The sequence below is a fragment of the Brachycentrus maculatus genome, unplaced genomic scaffold, assembly GCF_059751285.1.
Source record: "Brachycentrus maculatus isolate JH-2025_06_01 unplaced genomic scaffold, ASM5975128v1 h1tg001056l, whole genome shotgun sequence".
NCBI classification, from domain to species: domain Eukaryota; kingdom Metazoa; phylum Arthropoda; class Insecta; order Trichoptera; family Brachycentridae; genus Brachycentrus; species Brachycentrus maculatus.
Genome location: NW_028281764.1, coordinates 89,742 through 111,175, shown reverse-complemented (window position 1 = coordinate 111,175; position 21,434 = coordinate 89,742). Strand labels below are relative to the sequence as shown.

At 29.3% G+C, this 21,434-nt stretch overlaps 1 protein-coding gene across 3 annotated transcripts; it reads right to left on the bottom strand.

The window, feature by feature from the left end:
• Window positions 1–566: 566 nt before the first annotated feature.
• On the bottom strand, window positions 567–20,951 carry LOC148299596 (nose resistant to fluoxetine protein 6-like). 3 transcript variants are annotated; one of them, XM_088275904.1, is made up of 15 exons: window positions 20,866–20,951; window positions 20,496–20,648; window positions 17,952–18,204; window positions 15,981–16,216; window positions 14,509–14,702; window positions 13,016–13,173; window positions 11,436–11,574; window positions 11,131–11,286; window positions 9,629–9,745; window positions 7,557–7,808; window positions 5,847–5,942; window positions 4,869–4,998; window positions 3,607–3,781; window positions 2,255–2,397; window positions 682–904 (listed from the first exon to the last, which is right to left on the bottom strand). In XM_088275904.1, exons 3-15 carry the CDS (start codon window positions 18,175–18,177, stop codon window positions 788–790), a joined length of 2,139 nt encoding a protein of 712 aa, XP_088132030.1. In that variant the 5' UTR covers window positions 18,178–18,204; window positions 20,496–20,648; window positions 20,866–20,951; the 3' UTR covers window positions 682–787. The 3 variants fall into 3 exon arrangements, with proteins under 3 accessions (XP_088132029.1, XP_088132028.1, XP_088132030.1); XM_088275903.1 differs by lacking the exon at window positions 20,866–20,951 and having other exon boundaries at window positions 567–904; window positions 17,952–18,217; XM_088275902.1 differs by lacking the exons at window positions 20,496–20,648; window positions 20,866–20,951 and having other exon boundaries at window positions 567–904; window positions 17,952–18,330.
• Window positions 20,952–21,434: the final 483 nt, after the last annotated feature.

The following is a 21,434-nucleotide window of genomic DNA, read 5'->3' as shown; positions in this document are numbered from 1 at the left end:
GACTATGTCTTTAGAATACCTTATAGAACTATACGTTGCAGGAGCCTGGATGAGGACCTATCCGACGTCGGATCTGTGATAGTTCATAAGGAACTGTCACGAGAGATGGTATCATGATAAAACTAGTGAAGGACATTGGTACCATAAATCAAGCTAGCACACAAAATATGGAACTCTCTTCTAGTGGAACGGAAGGCCTGTTGACTACAGTCAGCAGTCCGCCTTCTCTTGAGGAGTTTTACATGCTCTCCTCCCAGCAATGAGCAAATGCTGAGAAGTTCCTGATTGATCCACACTTGATTATCCCTCCTGTTCCCAACACAGATTAAAATATTTTTTTAGATAGAAGAAACAAAAATCCAATTAGTGATCTAATAACCTCGTACATAACCTTGTACCAAGGTATTATTACTTTGAAAATGCCATAGCAAGGCGAAACAATTATCACGAATTTTATTTTTATGTGTTTTTAATAATAAAATACAATGTAGTAGACTCTAAAAATCAGTGTTTGATATAAATATTTCATATGTAAAATAACCAAGGTAAATAATAAATGCAACTCCTATTTAAAATAAGTTTTTTTTGTACATAAAAATAATAAAATTAAAAAAATTGATTATACTTATATGTAAAGTGTTTATGCTAAAATAAATATATATAAAAACAGTTCATTGCAGATTTTTAGGAGCATATTTTTGTCAAGATATACATTAGTTTTTCCACTTGTCACATTAATTTTGGTCCTTTATTTTTGAGGTGGGGATTTCATTCGAATAGGATTTATTTATTTTCTTTTATTAAAATATAAATTAATCACTTTGTCCAATGGATATTCCACAGATATGACGATCACTATTGAGAACAGGTATGTTAGACTTATCATCCCGAATCCAGTTAGTGTCTGAAAAAAAAACAATTAATTTTATTCCTGAATTTTTGGTATGTCTACTAAGGAAAGAATTGCAAAATCAACTTATAAATATTTTTTTTTGACATCTCATCAAAGATGAAGAAGAATATGAAAGTCTGGCCATTTACGGGGCTGACGACCGTCATAGGCTAATTTAAGTGATCACTTTACACACGTGTAACATTCACCAATTCTACCCATTATTGACAACCACACTACTCAAATTCTTGGAAGTTCTGTATATAATAATAAAATAATAAAACCCTTATCCGCACCTCAATGGTGCATAGGGCACTTCGTCATATAAACGCAGTGTTATCTTGATCGTTTACACATGAAGGAAAGGTGATCAGCCCTCCGCTTCAGGTACCAGTCCAGGGTAATATTGAATAAATATGACAGTGAAAAAATCACTTATATTTATTTTACCCCCCTTGGGAACCGAACCTGGGACCTCCAGAACGATAGCCGAGCGTGCTGACCATTACACTACGGAGGCGGACAATTTTTTATTAATTTTTTTCTGTATATATGAACCAATTTAAAAACCTTGTTCTTGCATCACTAGAACTTCACTAGAGATATCTATTGGTGAGATATAAATGTACCAGCCTATGACGGTCGTCAGCCCCGTAAATGCCCAGACTTCCATATTCTTCTTCATCTTTGGTGAGATGTCAAAAAATAAAATGAAAATAACTCCTGTAATTGGAGATAATCCAGATTTTGTGAACAAGTATTTGGACACACTCAAAATGTAACCTTTAAATAGGTTGAAATTTGCCTTTTATGGTAAGGTAGACGACTTCTGGGCAGACCACCAAAACATTCTCTAGAGAGATCGCGTCTCGACTGCATTCGATCTACTTTCATTCATTGCAAACTCCATGCTTCACTTCATACATTAATTATGTATTATTAACTAACGAGTTGTAAATTTGATCTTATGTTTTGACTACAAATAAAATGCACCCACTCTTATAACTTTTGAGAAACGTTTATGTCTTATTGTCATTACTAATGTAATGTCATTACTATTTATCATTAGAATCCTAACTGTCCATAAAACCTCCTCCCTTAGTATTTCACTTTAACTCCCCTTTTCCTTTGCCCTCCTTATAATTATATTTTTAAATTATCAATTTGTAATTTATGTTTTTTTTAATGTTCAACTACTATCTCCCCTTTGATTGCAAACAGCTTTACATGGTATCAAAAGTTATGATCAATATCACTAGTCTGTTTTAAGTTGGTTTGAAGATATTGCTTTTTAGCAATAAGCCCGCCAATGTAATTATTTCTTTTCTGTAACTAAAGTTGAAATAAAAAAATGTTTCTTACTAATGTGGATACATCCATTTGCCATGGTCTGTCATTTCTCGTTATAAGTAGATATATCAGAATGGGATTCAGCAAGTAAGCCGTATACGACAATTGGCTGAACGGTGTCCAACCTTTGGCTGACAGAAGTGTGTTCATTGGTCCTGAAAATAGCAATAAAAATCAGGCAATTTAAATGTAAAATATAACAATTGCGTAAGACCACTTTTAAGACTAGTTTTGAGAACCGTAGAACGGGGCTACTTGAACTTTGATGTGTTACTTGAGCCCAGTACAAAACAATGATTTAAATCTGTATTCGTTCTGCAATGATGAACGTATCGTGACAATAAGTGTCACCTGTCAGGGAAACAATGAATCATGTCGATACATTCATTATTGTAGACCAAATACAGATCTATTTTTTTGTACTGGGCTCAAGAAACACATCAAAGTTCAAGTAGCCCCATTCTACGATACTGCAGATTTTCTCGTTTTTTTTTAAGTTTCATTAAACTATTTTTTTATTAAACAGATTCCCAGATTAATCCATCTCTTTGGTAGTCAACCCGGGAGTTTTCTACCTTGGAGTTGGCCGTGCAGTGCAATGTGGGAGAGTCTGGATGGTTCCATTCTCCTCACATGCGCCATTATATGTACATAATACCATTATCTTCTTTGTTGCTTTCTCCACCTAACGACATCTTCGATCTCGCATATTTCTCTTATCCTGTTGTTCCTTATTCTGTCTCGTAGGCTATTACCAGATATGCTTCTTAGAGTCTTCATTTCTGACACTCTAAGCGCGTTTTTTGTGACTGCGGTGTCCGCTCTGCTTTCGATCCCATATTACTATCCCATCTTACAATTGTATTTATCTAATTCGCCTGTATTATTATTCGATATAAAGGTAACAGATTTTGAGCAATAATCCCGCCAATGCACTTATTTATTTTCTGTACATGAAGTTTAAATATATAAATCCCTTACCGCACCCCAATGGTGCATAAGGCACTGCTTCATATAAACGCAGTGTTATCTCGATCGATTACACATGAAGAAAAGGTGATCAGCTCTCCACTTCAGGTACCAGTCCAGTGTAATATTGAATAAACATTAGAGTGAAAAAATCACTTATATTTATTAAGCCCCCCTGGGAATCGAACCCGGGACCTGCAGAACGGTAGGCGAGCATGCTAATCATTACACTACGGAGGCGGACATTTAAATAAATGGCGGAAGTTTAAATAAATAAATTAGCAGTGATTTTGACTGTACTTTGAAGAAATTATGGAATAATACATAAGTTCGTCCGTCCAGACTTACATATTCTTCGTCATATATGTTGAGATGGCAAAAAAGAAACAACTTACCTCCATATCCGGTCAAGCAAGCAAAGACGATCCATCCTACAGACATAGCGATTAGGTTCCTAGAGAACATGGTGTGAAGGATGCTGAAGTACATAGGGAAATTGCGGTCAGAGAAGGCGAGCAGTAAATACAGAATCAAAGACGTGTTCACGATCCACAAGCCGTATACAACAACCTGAAATGTATATTTAACAAATACTGCATACAAAATATTGAACAAAAAAACGTTCACAATCCACAAGCCGTATACAACAACCTGAAATGTATATTTAACAAAAACTGCAGACAAAATATTAAACAAAAATAACTTGTGAAAGGAGTAGGACCGATCGTCAATGGCTGCAAAGCAATGAAGTCGTTATTAACCTGTCCAGGAGTCTGGCTGTATATGGCCATCCAATCAAAACTTTCTTCAAAGGAGTATGGGCGTACATGAACGGCCGCGCTTATAACTAGAGCCCGGTGACATTTACTTAAAAAAAGCGAGTGTTTTTGCCTAGATTTTTCACTCATGAATTACATTGAATTATAGCAACTTTAAACATAAAGAGTAAATCCACTCACAAGTAGGCATAGGCTATGAAACTTATAATGTTGAAGCCTGAGTAGAGACATGATAAACGGTGTTGCAAAAGCCGTAGCTAGATTTCAGAGTCACTTGGACGTGAGTAATTCAAAAAAATATATACATCTAAAATAGCACTTGTCCTGCCATCTGTGGTTGTATTCAAATACTAAAAACAATTCAGAATATTTTTTCTGTTTTACCCACGACATTTTCAACAACATCACAACAAAGTTTGTGTGACATTATAATGAAGCTGTCATAATGCAACTCAGTGGACTCAAAAAATCTGTGTTTGATTTAAACATTAATACATAAATTACGTTAAATGTTACCTGGGTCTAAATAAAACTACGTTGCGGGCTATCGAATTTTCCACCTTAAATGTAAATTCACCATAAAATCGCCACACAATTTTGTTTCAAATTTTCCTATAATTTTCACAACTTAATTCATAAGATAAAATTGCTTCGCAAAAGAGGTCTATCGGGAAGCCTAGATGCTCCTGCATCAGATCCAGGAATGCGTTTGGGAGAGCTTTTAATGTAAACAAAATATTGTATACTCACTCGCATTGTAAAATTAAACGCGTGTGCTTTATATTTTCTTTCTTTTCCATTTAACCAGACTGAGCTACAGCAACCCGTGGCTAGGACAGCCAGTAAATAATAATAGAAATTGTTATGATTTTTTTTACCTTATTGATCAGAATTTTTCCATTGCATCTGTTGAACGCGTAGCCATATAGGGTTCCTATGATGTATGGACCAATTCTCATCCAAGGAGGATAGTAAAATAGTGGTGCTTTGAGATAAAATGTGTCCGGACTGCGAAAAGAAAATATTTTGTGTCAAAATTTAGTTATTTCATTAATAGATTCGGCAGTCACTTTGTGGTAAAATCTATCCATTTTTAATCAATGTTTTACTTAGTAAATATCACTATTTCTTAAAATCTACTGTGACACGTGTTTCGATGCATTCCGTATCATTTTCAAACACCGTATGTGAAGCCAATCCTAAATTTTAGGAATGCATCGAAACACGTGTCACAGTAGATTTTAAGAAATAGTGGTATTTACCAAGTAAAACATTAATAAAAAATTTGGTTAGTTTATATTTTCCATATTATTTTCTGACATCTCATCAAAGATGAAGAAGAATATGGAGGTCTGGGTATTACGGGGCTGACGACCGTCAACGGCTGATTTAAGTGATCACTTTACACACGTGTAACATTCACCAATTCTACCCATTACACACTATTCAAATTCTTGGAAGTTCTATATTATTTTATACCAATTTAGAAACCTTGTTCTTGAATCATTAGAACTTCACTAGAGACATCTATTGGTGAGATGTTAAGAAGCTTTTTACTAAGCAGAAGCTCTTATATTTACTAAAACATGCTTGTGAGGTCCGAATCCTGGATTATAATCACATACATGAGAAACGCCAGAAAATATCATTTTAATTTTTTTTATTTTAGTTTATAATTTGACCAGTTAATTTATTTACAACATTTTAAGTGTGTCCAAATTTTTATAAAAAATAAAATGAAAATAACTCCTGTAATTGAAAATAATCCAGGTTTTTTGTGAACAAGTATTAGGACACACTCAAAATGTTGTAAATAAATGAAATTATTAAAAAAAAAAATTATGCTATATACTTACAAAGGTTTATAGTCGTCCACATACGTCATGATTCCCAATGCTGTCAAAGAACCGATCATGGTTACACCCAGTAAAATGACCGCAGTTTTAAAATATCTGGAATTAAAAAAAATTCATGCCTTAATTAATTAATTAAAAATTAATTAATTAAGGCCTTAATTAATAAAAACAATTAATTAATTAATTAAAAATTAATTAATTAATTGAAGTATTTTTAATAGATTTATATTATCCACTGACACTTCGTGATGGAATTGCATTTTTAATATATTATTAGATTAAAACCAATATTTTTAGCTTTTCCACTTTATTTTTATTTTACCAGCAACCGGGTTTCGTCGTTACCGACATCATCAGACTGGTGATGACTGGTGACCAGTCTGATGATGTCGGTAACGACGAAACCCGTACGCTGGTCAAATAAAACTAAAGTGGAAAAGCTAAAAATATTGGTTTTAATCTAATAATATATTGTTCATTTGGTATTTGAATTTCTGTAATTGTGTTTAGTATATCGGTAATGTATATCTGTCGAATTTTGTAAAACAAAATGTCTAAAATAGTATATTCCATAATCTGGCAAAAGGATAAAGCTGTAGTTGCAATATTCGTTTAGTTTTATTAAGATATGTACATATAAAAAATACATAAAATAAATAAGTTATTTAATTTCAAAAGTTTGTTTTTTCTCTCCTGTAAAATTTGGTCCAAGACAGATATCGCTCACTCCTTTCAAGAACGTCATAAATCAAAAACCTTGATTTTTCAACAATTTTACAATATTGGCACAAGAAACCATCAGTTCATATGTGTAAACTGGTGTTAGTCTACAAAAGTTTGGGATATAAATATGTGAACTGGTGTGAGTCAAATATAGTTGGCATGAGAAACCATCTGTAAATATCTCTCACTCCTTTCAAGAACGTCATAAATCAATAAACTTGATTTTTCAAGAGAACGTTTTTAAAGTTTAAAAATATAATACAATGTATTAAAAATAAATATCAAGCCACTTGTTGAACTTTTTACTGTGCAACAGATCTTTTTAGGTAAAACCTAAGGGTTATTTCTCCATTTGAAAAATATTGAGTACATTAAAAAAAAATTTAACAATACCTTTCTTCAAAATGCAAAAAACAGCACTTTTCGCCCTGTAGCGGGTATTTATTAAATAAAAAATATACCGCTTTTGCTGGGATATAGTACATTTTGTGGGCATTCCGAAAACATGCACAACTGAAAATTGACGATTTTTGATTTATAACGTTCTTGAAAGGAGTTAGCGATATATCCCCTTTGCCTTTACACTACTTATATAGTTGTTCAGTAGAGCAATCTTTGGTTTGATTGAGAAAGCTTTTATTTAGCAAAGACCCTTTAATTTAGATATTAATAATAATTTGGATAATTTGTATAGCGCCATTTTCGTAAAATACTACCTCAAGGGCGCTAATAAAGACATGGATAATCCAGATTTGTGAATAAATATTTGGACACACTAAAAATGTTATGAATTTTTCACAGTTTAAATGCATTAAACTTTATGAGTGCTATTCTAGTATTAGGTTCAGAAAGAAGGGTGTGATACTTGGGTGAAGTGTTGATTTCCTGCCTGTTAAAAAACTGGGTTTCATCACTAAGCAGCTATTTTTACATTTTCGACATCTCAACATAGAATCTTATCTTACTTCAATATCAATCTTATCTTACTTTTTTGAAAGGATGAAGAGAAGGCTGGTCCAGGCGAAGAACTGCATGTCATTGGACAGGTAGTAGCTCCAAGACAAGCACATGCTGGAGTTGGTTCCTGGGAAGATGTTGTTGATGTATAGGATGTTGGTCCACCAGTATGTCGGGCACTGTAGGTCATTCCTCTCATTGGTCCACATAGGTGTGGATTGGTAGCTCGCAGCTGATAACGTGTAAGTCATTCCAAGGGTGTACATATATACTGGTGTTAACCTGTTTTAGAAAAAAATAAATTGTAAGACTCTCAACAAAGCGCATTTTTAAACTGATCTATTTTTATTTTCAATTAATGTTTTCTTCCAACCCGTATCCGCACCCAATGGTGCATAGGGCACTGCATCGTGTTGACGCAGTGTTATCTTGATCATTACTTACATGAAGGCAAGGTGATCACTCCTGCGCTTCAGGCACCAGTCCAGAGTAATATTAAATAAATATAAGTGGGTAAAATCACAAATATTTAATATCAAAACCCTGGGAATCGAATCCGAGACCTCCGACGCGGTAGCTAACGCTAACCATCACACCATGGAGGCGGATCAATATTTTACTTGGTAAATACCACTATTTCTTAAAATCTATTGTGACACGTGTTTCGATGCATTCCGCATCATTTTCAAACATCGGTGGAAATAATATACTAAGTTAGGTACCATAATTTACGATTTCGGATACATAATTGGGTTCCTCTCTGATTGCAATCAAAAATAATATTTTTGAGGCATTAAAATCAAAGAACCAAGATCCATTTATTTATTGATTTGGACATTTAACATTCATTTGAAAATGATATAACTATTTTATTTATTGTTTCGGCATTAACTTTGTGGTAAGACATGTTACAATGATTAAAGTAAACACTTGTTTTTTACCACTTGAGTTTTATTATTGACTACATGTGTCAGAAGTTAAACTTCCATCATTCATTATTATTATTATTCATTCATTATTATTCAGTCATTACACAGACCTGAATGATGGAAGTTTAACTTCTGAAACATGTAGTCTATAATAAAACTCAAGTGGTAAAAAACAATTGTTTTCTTTAATCATTATGATATAACTAGGCGAAACAATTGTCACAATATTAATTTTTATGTGTTTTATAAAAATAAAATACAACTTAATACAGACTCAAAAAATCTGTGTTTGATTTAAAAATTAATTCATAAACCATGATCCAGGTAACTTAAGTACGATTTTTAACTTCGATTTTCACGATTTGCATTATTTTGCCCTGTAGTGACTTTTTTTAAGTCACTACGCTACTTAGCAAGTTTACAGTAACATAGAGATTTTTTACCGTCGACGTCAATATTTTAATTATTCTATCCGATTGCCGCTATTAGCTATTTTTTGTTTGTTTTTTTTTTGTTTGAATTACCTAACGTCCAAGTGACTCTGAAATCTAGCTACGGCTTATGCAACACCGTTTATCATGTCCCTACTCAGCGTTCAACTTTATAAGTTTCATAGCCTATGCCTACTCGGCTGTCCAAATTTAAAACACAGTAAGGGACATTTTTTTGTAGACTACTACTACTAAAAAACTATTTTTTTGCATTTTTGAACTAAGTAGAGTCTACTTAGTCCATAAATGCAAAAAAAACCTACTACAAAAAAAGTCCCTTACTGTGTTTTAAATTTAGACAGCCGTACTTGCGAGTGGATTTACTCTTTATGTTTAAAGTTACTATAATTTCATGTGATTCATGAGTGAAAATTCTAGGCAAAAACACTCGCCATTAGCTAAAATAACTTCTTTTTTTTAAAAAATATAACGTGGTTTAGAAGTGGACCACTCAAATGACACTCAAAATATCAAGGTCTTGCTAGAGCACATACAGACCTTAAACATATAAGTACCGTTGCTGGTAATACTCAAAGATTAGTTGGAATTGGCTTGCTATTTGTATGTTGTTTCATCTTTAGATTTTATAAAAAAGTAATAAATACGATATTAACTTTTAAGTAAGCATTTATAAACATTTTTTGTAATATACTCTTAGGCATTGTTTACGTGTGTTACTAACCTTCGAAATCTCTTGAACAGCATCTCGAAGTAGAGTTTGATTAGATCTCCCCAAGATGGATCAGCTGCATCTGCGAATTCTCTGGATCGATACAGTCCATGGACCATTAAGAATCCTCTGGGAAGAAATTAATATTATGTTTTAAAAACAACTTTAGAGTAAGGGCGCTTGTGCACTACACGGAATTTAACTGTTTGGCAGTCCATAGTGCACAAATGTTCTATGGAAAGTGGGGATCTCTGGGTATAAAAAAGTTTACAATATTTTGAGAGTGTCCAAATACTTGTTCACAAATCTGGATTATCTCAGATTAGAAGTAATTTTTACATTATTTTTGACATCTAAATGAATAAGAAAAAATATGGGAGTCTGGTTATTAAGACATTGTAAGACGTGTAACATTCATCAATTCTACCCATTATTGACAACCACACTACTCAAATTCTTGGAAGTTATTTTTTTCATTACTTAAAGAAATATTTGTGTAGATTTATATTATCCACTGACACTTCGTGATGGAATTGCATTTTTAATTTATTATTAGATTAAAACCAATATTTTTAGCTTTTCCACTTTTTTATTTGACCAGCGACCGGGTTTCGTCGTTACCGACATCATCAGACTGGACCAGTCTGATGATGTCGGTAACGACGAAACCCGGTCGCTGGTCAAATAAAAAAGTGGAAAAGCTAAAAATATTGGTTTTAATCTAATAATAAATTAAATATTTGTGTTTTTATTATTTACACAAATATTTCAATTTCATACTGTTTCAGTGAGGCAAAGCGGGTCATTATTATAAATAGGTATGATATTATGGTAGAGTGGGTTCTAACCGAGAAACCCTGACTCATGAGTCTAAAACACTAACCATGGGACCACAACCCGACACTATTCTATATATATATGAACTAATTTTTAGAAACATTGCTCTTGAATCACGAGAACTTCACTAGATACATCTATTGGTGATATGAAAAGAAGCTTTTTACTAAGCAGAAAGTCTTTTATTAGTATGTGAGGTCCAAATCCTGGATTATAATCACAAACATGAGAAACGCCAGAAAACGTAATTTTCATTTTTATTCTTTTAGCTTATAATTTGACCAGTTCGTTTATTTACAACATTTTGAGTGCGTCCAAATACTTGTTCACAAATCTGGATTATCTCTAATTAAAGGAGATATTTTTCTTATTATTAATAATATGAAAAATAACTCCTAAAATCAAGATGATCCAGTTTGTGAATAAGTATTTGGACACACTCAAAATGTTGTAAATGTACTATTCAAAAGTAGATAATGAAAATGGACTGAGCTAAAATAGATTGATCATCCATGTCGTATTTGATTGTAGATACAATTTTCTTAAATTGTATTTTTATAAATATTGTACAAATGTGATCTCGGCACAGAAAGACTCAAACGTGGAAAAATTTTGTAATTAAAAAAATGTGTGTGTGATGAAAATTAAATTGTACACTTTTGATGAATCCGGCTTACCCTAAAAGGAAGAAAATGTCGACAGCAAATGAAGAGTTGGCGTAGACTTGCCCTATATAAGTGTCGTTGATGAAATATCCGTTTGCCCTGTTGTTGAAATAGTCCATCACGAACAAATAACTGTGAGATGTGATGATAAAAGATGTCATGAAGAATCTAGAATGAAATTGTTCAGATGAATTTTTAAAATATAAAAACATGATGGGTTACCATTATATATATATACATTATATATATATATACCCAATAAAAATAAAAATTTGTCAATAAATCAACCAATACAAATGATTTTTTAAACAATTTACCTTAATCCGTTGATGGGCACTAACATTCCAGGTGGAGACGTCAGAGTAAATACTTGACTGAAATTAGTATACCAGCTGAAACTCAAGATTATCTGACGGAATTTGTTGACCTTTGGTTTAGACTGTTTTGTATGGAGTTCTAGAAATAAGTAAAAAAAATGTTAAAAAAACATCAAATTAAGTCCAACACATACCTTTTTTGGTCAAAAGAACATCAAACTAAGTCCAACACATACCTTTGTTGGTCAAAAGAATATCAAACTAAGTCAAACACATACCTTTTTTGGTCAAAAGAACATCAAACTAAGTCGAACACATACCTTTTTTGGTCAAAAGAACATCAAACTTAGTCCAACATACACCTTTTTTGGTCAAAAGAACATCAAACTTAGTCCAACATATACCTTTTTTGGTCAAAAGAACATCAAACTAAGTCCAACACATACCTTTGTTGGTCAAAAGAATATCAAACTAAGTCGAACACATACCTTTTTTGGTCAAAAGAACATCAAACTAAGTCGAACACATACCTTTTTTGGTCAAAAGAACATCAAACTAAGTCGAACACATACCTTTTTTGGTCAAAAGAACATCAAACTTAGTCCAACACATACCTTTATTGGTCAAAGGTACTTTTATTATCATGCAGAACACAGAAACACATAAAAAATCTAACATATACCTTAAATATGCATTTAAGAATTACTCACATAAATCGCAAGAAGCACACAAATCGCTCACTATTATTTTTTGACTTCTCATCAAAGATGAAGAAAAATATGGAAGTCTATTTATATATATATATATATATATATATATATGTACACATATATATATATATATATATATATATATATATATATATATATATATATATATATATATATATATATATATATATATATATATATATATATATATATATATATATATATATATATATATATATATATATATATATATATATATATATATATATATATATATATATATATATATATATATATATATATATATATATATATATATATATATATATATATATATATATATATATATATATATATATATATATATATATATATATATATATATATATATATATATATATATATATATATATATATATATATATATATATATATATATATATATATATATATATACGGGGCTGATGACCGTCATTAACTCAAATGTTATGTTGGGCATATTTTAGATATTGTTTTATGTGTTTTGTTTTTTTTTAATTGCATAATAATTATTGACATAATACATGTGTGGTTTTATGTTATTTTATAAAGCATCTCAATTTTTTTCTTAATTTGATCTAAAATGTTTATCGAGATGCCTTGCATTCTATCATTATTATATCACCATTGCAACATCTATCAAACTCGTACATAGTTTTATCGCACTAAGAGGTAGCATCTTAACTGCATTCAGTTTATTTTCATCCTCCTTTTCTCCATGCTTCAATTACATACATACAGGCCGGATTTTAATTCAATAAATATATCTAATGGTGCATTTGAAAACTTTTTCGAAATTTTGAGTTATCAATTTAAGATTTTGTTCATTACCATTTTTCACTGCAGTTCCTCCAACAATAGTGTTTTTTTCATCACTAAATGAAGGTGCTTGTTCTTTACGTTTAATACCTTCTAGAAATGGTTGGTGGAAAAAAATATCATATCCAGTTCCTAGTATAACAAGGATCGTTATTATTGCTGTTGTCGTTCTGAAAAAAAGGATAAAAAAGTTAGAAATATTATATATATATATATATATATATATATATATATATATATATATATATATATATATATATATATATATATATATATATATATATATATATATATATATATATATATATATATATATATATATATATATATATATATATATATATATATATATATATATATATATATATATATATATATATATATATATATATATATATATATATATATATATATATATATATTAATATATATATATATATATATATATATATATATATATATATATATATATATATATATATATATATATATATATATATATAAATAATAAATGTGTCGGGTTGTGGTTCCGTGGTTAGTGTCACGGCCTCTTGATTCAGAGTTTCTCTGTTCGAACCCATTCTATCACAATTTGATACCTATTTCTAATAATGGGCGGCTTACAGAAATAGTATGAAATTGAATTATTTTTAAAAATATGCGATTTATTTTATATACCCGACAATATATAAAATTTCAGTACAAAACAAATAAAGATCCCACAAAGGCATGGCCTGTGTATGGGTATACATTATATTTTAGGTCATAGTAAAGGGCACTAGCAAGAATACAATAGATATTTTAAGAAGCAAAATTAGATTAAAAGTGTCAAAATAAACTACAAATACTTGACTGTAACAGAAAACAAAAAATAAATAAGATGAAAATGAAAAAAGTTAGCAAACATGCACCACATGAGTGATACGTCTAAAAGAAAAAGGAACTTACATATCGCTCACTCCTTTCAAGAACGTCATAAATAAAAAATCGTCAATTTTCAGTTGTGCATGTTTTCGGAATGCCCAGAAAATGTACTATATTACAGCAAATGTGGCATATTTTTAACTTAATATTTACCCGCTACAGGGCTGAAAATGTTGTTTTTGCATTTTGAAGAAAAGGTATAGTTTAATTATTTTTTAAAATATTATAAATATTTTTCAGATTGGAAAAGAACCTTCAAGTTTTACCTAAAAAGATCTGTTGCACAGTAAAAAGTTCAATAAGTGGCTTGATGCTTATTTTTTAATACATTGTATTATATTTTTAAACTTTAAAAACGTTCTCCTGAAAAATCAAGTATTTTGATTTATGACGTTCTTGAAAGGAGTGAGCGATATATTTTATCAATAAAAAAATAATCATAATTTAAAATCGAAACAAAATGACATACAAATACTTTATTTAAAATTAATTAAATAAAGTATTTGTATGTCATATTGTATTGTTAGTTGTTATTCATATGAATTATGTATGTATTTTCCCATATTCTAGTTCATAATTACATGAATATGATAGAGATGGGATGTCCAATCCAAGAGTATTCTTTCCCAGTGTTGAGAACTCCATCCATTGTAAATGTGACGTCATACATGATCTGGTGGCTAAGAGTCCTAGAGTCAAAGTATTCCTGAAGAAGGACGCTGATCTCTTCTTCGTCGCAGGACGCTGGGAGGCATAGCCCGAGGGTAATTTTTGTCTAAAAAAGGATATTAAAACTCATTGATAATATTATTTTTGTGTTACTTAATCCAGCCTATGATAGATCGTAGGCCCTGTAAATACCCAAAAATTCGTACTCTTCTTCATATATGTTGAGATGTCAATATAAAAAGAAAGTAATTTACATGTTTTGTATATAACAACAGAAAATATATAATTAAAAAAAAATATTTGTTAACTATATATATACATTTACTGCATACATTCATTTAAAAAAATATAAACATAATTAACATTTTTTCTGTAGAGAGCCACCAAGCCCACTTTGCGTGTCTTGTCGGTGGAGTTCTTTTTACATACTATTTAATTTTTTTTTTGCATATTTGAATCTAATAAACACTAAAAAAAGAGAGAAAAAACAAATATTTAAAAACTATTCTACAATTTTCATAGAATCAGCTCTTAATCATTTACCCATTCATTTTTGTTAAAGAACAGAAGAAATAAGCTTTTGATGATTTAAAAAATAACTCCTTTAATTTGGGATGATCCCGATTTGTGAACAAGTATTTGAACACACTCAAAATGTTATAAGTTTTACTTAGGAAATACCATCATTTCTTGAAATCTATTGTCACACGTTAAAATCTATTGTGATACGGTATTTAAAAATGATGCGGAATGCATCGAAATACGTGTCACAATAGATTTTAGGATATATTGATTTTAACTAAATATTTAAAACTTGAATGCACAGACTGCCGAATCAATTAATAATGAAAGCATTAATTTCTTGAATGTTTTTCGCAGATACTTTGTGGCACATTTTATAAACTTTATAAAATTAAACATTGTTTTAACCACTTTTTTATTATTCGTACACTTTAACCAACCGATTTCGACAAGAACCTTGTCATCATCAGGGTTTATTAAATTCTAAAACATTAAAATACTCATAGTTAATAACATTCCCTTACCAAAAACATCCACACACGCCTTACACCATATAAATATAATTTAAAAACTCCCAAATGTAATTTTACAATAAAAATATAGTGTACGGAGTGTGTGGAAGTTTTTTGTAAGGGAATGTAATTAACTGTGATATTTTGATGTTTTAGAATTTAATTAACCCTGATGATGACAAGGTTCTTGTCGAAACCGGTTGGTTAAAGTGTACTAATAATAAAATAAAAAGTGGTGAAAATTTTAATTTCCTTTGACGGATATATTTTCTGAAGGGTGAATAATGCAGTGTCTGATTGAATAAACAAAAATAAATTGTTGATGATATTACATATTAATTTCAGCTAACCTCATTCTCCCAGTGAGTAAAAATTTGAAAAGTCGAGTTGTGATAGAAGTACGCCGAGAAATATGACACTGGGAAAGCCGCAATCGTTTGGGCGGTCTCGACTGTGTAAGGCTTCAAGTAGGGGTTGATTCTGGCTTGTCTAAGAGATGCTGCGAGGTCACACTGCTTCTTAGAGCCCGTCCAGTAAGTATTCCCCCAGTACAAACCCGTCTCGGGCGACCCTGAGGCGTCTAACACTGAAATAAAAAACATTTTTCAGCGATTTTTACTGAAAACTTTTTTGAAAAATAATAAATAAAACCCTTATCCGCACCCCAATGGTGCATAGGGCACTGTGTCATATAAACGCAGTGTTATCTTGATCGTTTACACATGAAGGAAAGGTGATCAGCCCTCCGCTTCAGGTACCAGTCCATGGTAATACTGAATAAATATTATAGTGAAAAAATCACTTATATTTATTTTACCCCCCTTGGGAATCAAACCCGGGACTTCCAGAACGGTAGCCGAGCGTGCTGACCATTACACTACGAAGGCGGATAAAACTTTTTTGAAAACTTAATATTATTGGTGTATATTTATATCGTAGTCGTACAGGAGAAAGTGACCAACTGATAAAACTCAAAATGTTCAGGACGGCTATTCAAATCACTTTTGCTTGACAAGAAAATAAACATCAATGCAGTTAGTTATTTTTAGCAAGTCAATATATTATACTTCCAAGTTTAAAATCCTTTGGGATTTTTTTAGGGCAATATTAAGCTAGTAAGATATCAAATAGTCAATGATCACGTTTTTGCAAAACATGCATTTCACTTTCTCCTGTATGACTACGATATGTATTTTTATTTACTTATTTATTCATTAAAGTCACAGTAAATATCACAGTTTTATTAGATATATCTACTTTTAACATATCGTATACTATTTTGATTTCTGTTTCGGCATTCACTTTGTGGTAAAAAATGATGGAATTGTTTTTTACTCACGTCGTCAAAAACAAGCGTTTTCCTTTTACAATTTTACAAACATTTTTCTTTTACAAACTTCTATAGTATTCTAGTTACGCTGTTACTCTTAAAAAAATTAGCTTTTGTGCTTGGAGAGGGACTTAAACTGAATTGTCATTGTTTATTTACACTTAATTAACGATAACAAATTTGTCCGCCTCCGTAGTGTAATGGTCAGCACGCTCGGCTAACGTTCTGGAGGTCCCGGGTTCGATTCCCAAGCGGGGTAAAAATAAATATAAGTGATTTTTTCACTGTAATATTTATTCAATATTACCATGGACTGGTACCTGAAGCGGAGGGCTGATCACCTTTCCTTCATTAGTAAAACGATCATGATAACACTGCGTTTATAAGACACAGTGCCCTATGCACCATTGGGGTGCGGATAAGGGTTTTATATTATTATATTAATTAACGATATATTTTTTTCTTTATTGTACCATTTTTGTGTGTTTTGTTTTCTTCATTTAACATGTGAAAAAGGCACATAATTATTTTTAAAAATGTTATTTATTACATTTGTTTAAATAAGTATTAAAAAAACTGGTATGGCAAAACCCGGTAAGGATACATTATTGTAAATTTGATGTATGCAATGAAATGATTTAAAAAAAAATGTTTTAAAGGTTATTTTAAAATGAAACATTTGCAGTTATTTATGTATTATAATACTACAAAACAATTTTATCACTGCCTTACAAAAACACGAGGAAAATTGTGTATTTTATTTGCTTAATTAAGACAGTTTAGAAAACAAAATACTCAACATAAGAGCACATTCTGGCAAATAAAAAACTAACACACTTAAAATACTGTGAATATTTATTTTTAGTCTTTTAAACTTCTTTTTCTTATTCTTTGAATTTCACATTAAATATTTCAGATACAATATGGAACATGTTTCATATACAAGGAGAAAAAAAAGCCATAAAAACAGGTTTTCCCGTAACGTACTTACATTTCAATGCCCATCTTTCGTTTTTTCGAATTCCTTCTTCTATTGTTCCTAGTTTTGTTTTGCAGTCTGACGTTACATTAGCATCTAAAGAGGCCGTTAGCGCGAGACCATAATAAATTGACTGCGTTTCCAGTTTTTCCAAATTGGCGTCACACGTCACAAATAACACCATTAAGACACAAGGAAAAAACGTCTTTTTACCACAATTAATCATTGTCATTGTCATTTTTGTTTTTCGATGTCTAAAGATAACCTTTGAATGGACACTGTACTTGTAAATTAGACATACAAATTATATACTTGAATACGTTTTGTCATTGTAACACTACAGTCCTTTTATACGCTTTAATTTATTTTATTTTATTTTATATATCGCTCACTCCTTTCAAAAACGTCATAAATCAAAAATCGTCCATTTTCAGTTTTGCATGTCTTCGGAATGCCCAGAAAACGTACCTTATCCCAGCAAAAGCGGCATATTTTAAACTTAACATTTTCCCGCTACAGGGCAGAAAGTGTTGTTCTTGCATTTTGAAGAAAAGGTATAGTTTAATAATTTCTTTAAATATACTAAATATTTTTCAAATGGAAAAAAAACCTTCAGGTTTTACCTAAAAAGATCTGTTACACGGTAAAAAGTTCAATAAGTGGCTTGATATTTATTTTTAATACATTGTTTTGTATTTTTAAACTTTTAAAACGTTCTCCTGAAAAATCAAGTTTTTTGATTTATGACGTTCTTGAAAGGAGTGAGCGATATCACAAAAACGGCACTTTTTTAACATTATCATATTATTTATTAATTTGACATTAACTTCGTAGAATGATGTCGTAGTCTTACAGAAGAAAGTGACCAAGTACATTTTTTTTTACGAATATATCATTGACTATTTGATATCTTACTAGCTTGATATTGCCCTGATAAAAATCAAAAAGGATTTGAAACTTGGAAGCATTATACAATATATTGACTTGTCAAAAATGACTTACTGCATTGATCTCTATTTTCTTGCCAAGTAAAAGTGACTTAAATGGCCCTCCTTAACATTTTACGTTTTGTTAGTTTGTCACTTTCTCCTATACGAGTACGATATGTTAATTATTTAAATTAAACACTTGTATAAAGCCACCTACTGAGTTTTATTTCAAATTATTTTTGGCATCTTAACAAAGAAGAAAAATTGTCAGAATGCATGAAGAATTTAAAAAGAAATGTTTTGCGTACTGTAAGAAGAGGTAAATATATATAAACAAATAAAGCGTATCAAATGTAATATAAGCTAACTGAAGAAATACACACACATATATTTATATACATATATATATATATATATATATATATATATATATATATATATATATATATATATATATATTTATATATATATATATATATATATATATATATATATATATATATATATATATATATATATATATAATATATATATATATATATATATATATATTTATATATATATATATATATATATATATATATATATATATATATATATATATATATATATATATATATATATATATACATATATATATATATATATATATATATGTATATATGTATATATATATATATATATATATATATATATATATATATATATATATATATATATATGTTTATACATATATATATATAAATATATATATATATATATATATATATATATATATATATAAATATATATATATATATATATATATATATATATATATATATATATATATATATATATATATATATATATATATATATATTTATATATATATATATATATATTTCTATATATATATATATATATATATATATATATATATAAATATATGTATATATATATATATATATATATATATATATATATATATATATATATATATATATATATATATATATATATATATATATATATATATATATATATATATATATATATATATATATATGTTATGGCCACCCACTGTATATATATATATATATATATATATATATATATATATATATATATATATATATATATATATATATATATATATATATATATATATATATTTATATATATATACATATATATATATATATATATATATATATATATATATATATATTTATATATATATATATATATATATATATATATATATATATATATATATATTGTATATATATATATATATATATATATATATTAAATTAAACAAAATTAAGCAACACTTTTCAAAAAAATCAGATCAAATTTTTAGCAAGACCACTTGTGACCGTACAACACCACTTGTGTCCTAAATTGCACCACTATTACTGAACAGTAATTGAACAACACTGACGTTTAAGTCGAAGCTATCACCATCAGACGGACGACCTAATGAGTTTGCATTGTATAAATATGGTCGAAGGTTTACTGCCTGTTTTTATGGATACTTTAGTATAATTAAAAAATTTTGGAGTTTTAATCATGATATAAACACAACATCATGATGTTACTGTTAAAAAACACGGGTTCACATTATATAAAATGAGAATTTCACCTTAATAACGTAAATAAATCATATTCAACACTTCCTTCCTTTTATGGACTGCACTAACTAGTCAGTTCTATTATTATAATATCGGCACTTTGTGGTAATATCTATTCATTTTAATTAAAGTTTTACTTGTTTAATACCACTATTTGTAAAAATCTATTGTGACACGTGTTTCAATGTAATATATACATCTTTTTCAAACACCGTATATTTATTATATTCGTATACGGTGTTTGAACGTGATAAATAAAATAATTAAAACACCTGTTATAAAATATTTTAAGAAATAGTGGTATTCACCAAATAAAACTTAAATTTAAATTGAATTAATATCATTGAAAATATTGAAACATTTTAAAAGTTAAAAATCTACCACTTAATAACAATAATTATCAATATTTGGGCAAAGGAAGATATAACAAGAACTGGTCAACGATCAACGAATTAACTTTGAATGGTAATGTCCACACCCAAAGGCTAGTAATATGTGTAGATAAGTGGGTGAATCGAATAGTTTTAAGAATCACTCACTCCTTTCAAGAACGTCATAAATCAAAAAACTTGATTTTTCAGGAGAACGTTTTTAACGTTTTAAAATATAATACAATTTATTAAAAATAAATATCAAGCCACTTGTTAAACTTTTTACTGTGCAACAGATCTTTTCAGGTAAACCCTGAAGGTTTTTTCTCCATTTGAAAATTATTAAGTTTATTTAAAAAAAATATTAAACAATACCTTTTCTTCAATATACAAAAACAAAACTTTCTGCTCTGTAGCGGGTAATTATTAAGTTAGAAATGTGCCTCTTTTGCTGGGATATAGTACATTTTATGGGCATTCCGAAAACATGTACAACTGAAAATTGACATTTTTTGATTTATTACGTTCTTGAAAGGAGTGAGCGATATATATATATATATATATATATATATATATATA

What these genes read in the sequence shown, in the direction of transcription:
- LOC148299596 (XM_088275904.1), bottom strand. Translation starts at nt 18,177, where the DNA reads ATGACAATGACAATGATTAATTGTGGTAAAAAGACGTTTTTTCCTTGT. An exon ending in CGAAAGATGGGCATTGAAAT is followed by an intron (nt 16,217 to 17,951) that starts GTAAGTACGTTA and finishes TTTTTATTTCAG; the next exon opens with TGTTAGACGCCTCAGGGTCG. An exon ending in GTGGACGACTATAAACCTTT is followed by an intron (nt 4,999 to 5,846) that starts GTAAGTATATAG and finishes TTCTTTTCGCAG; the next exon opens with TCCGGACACATTTTATCTCA.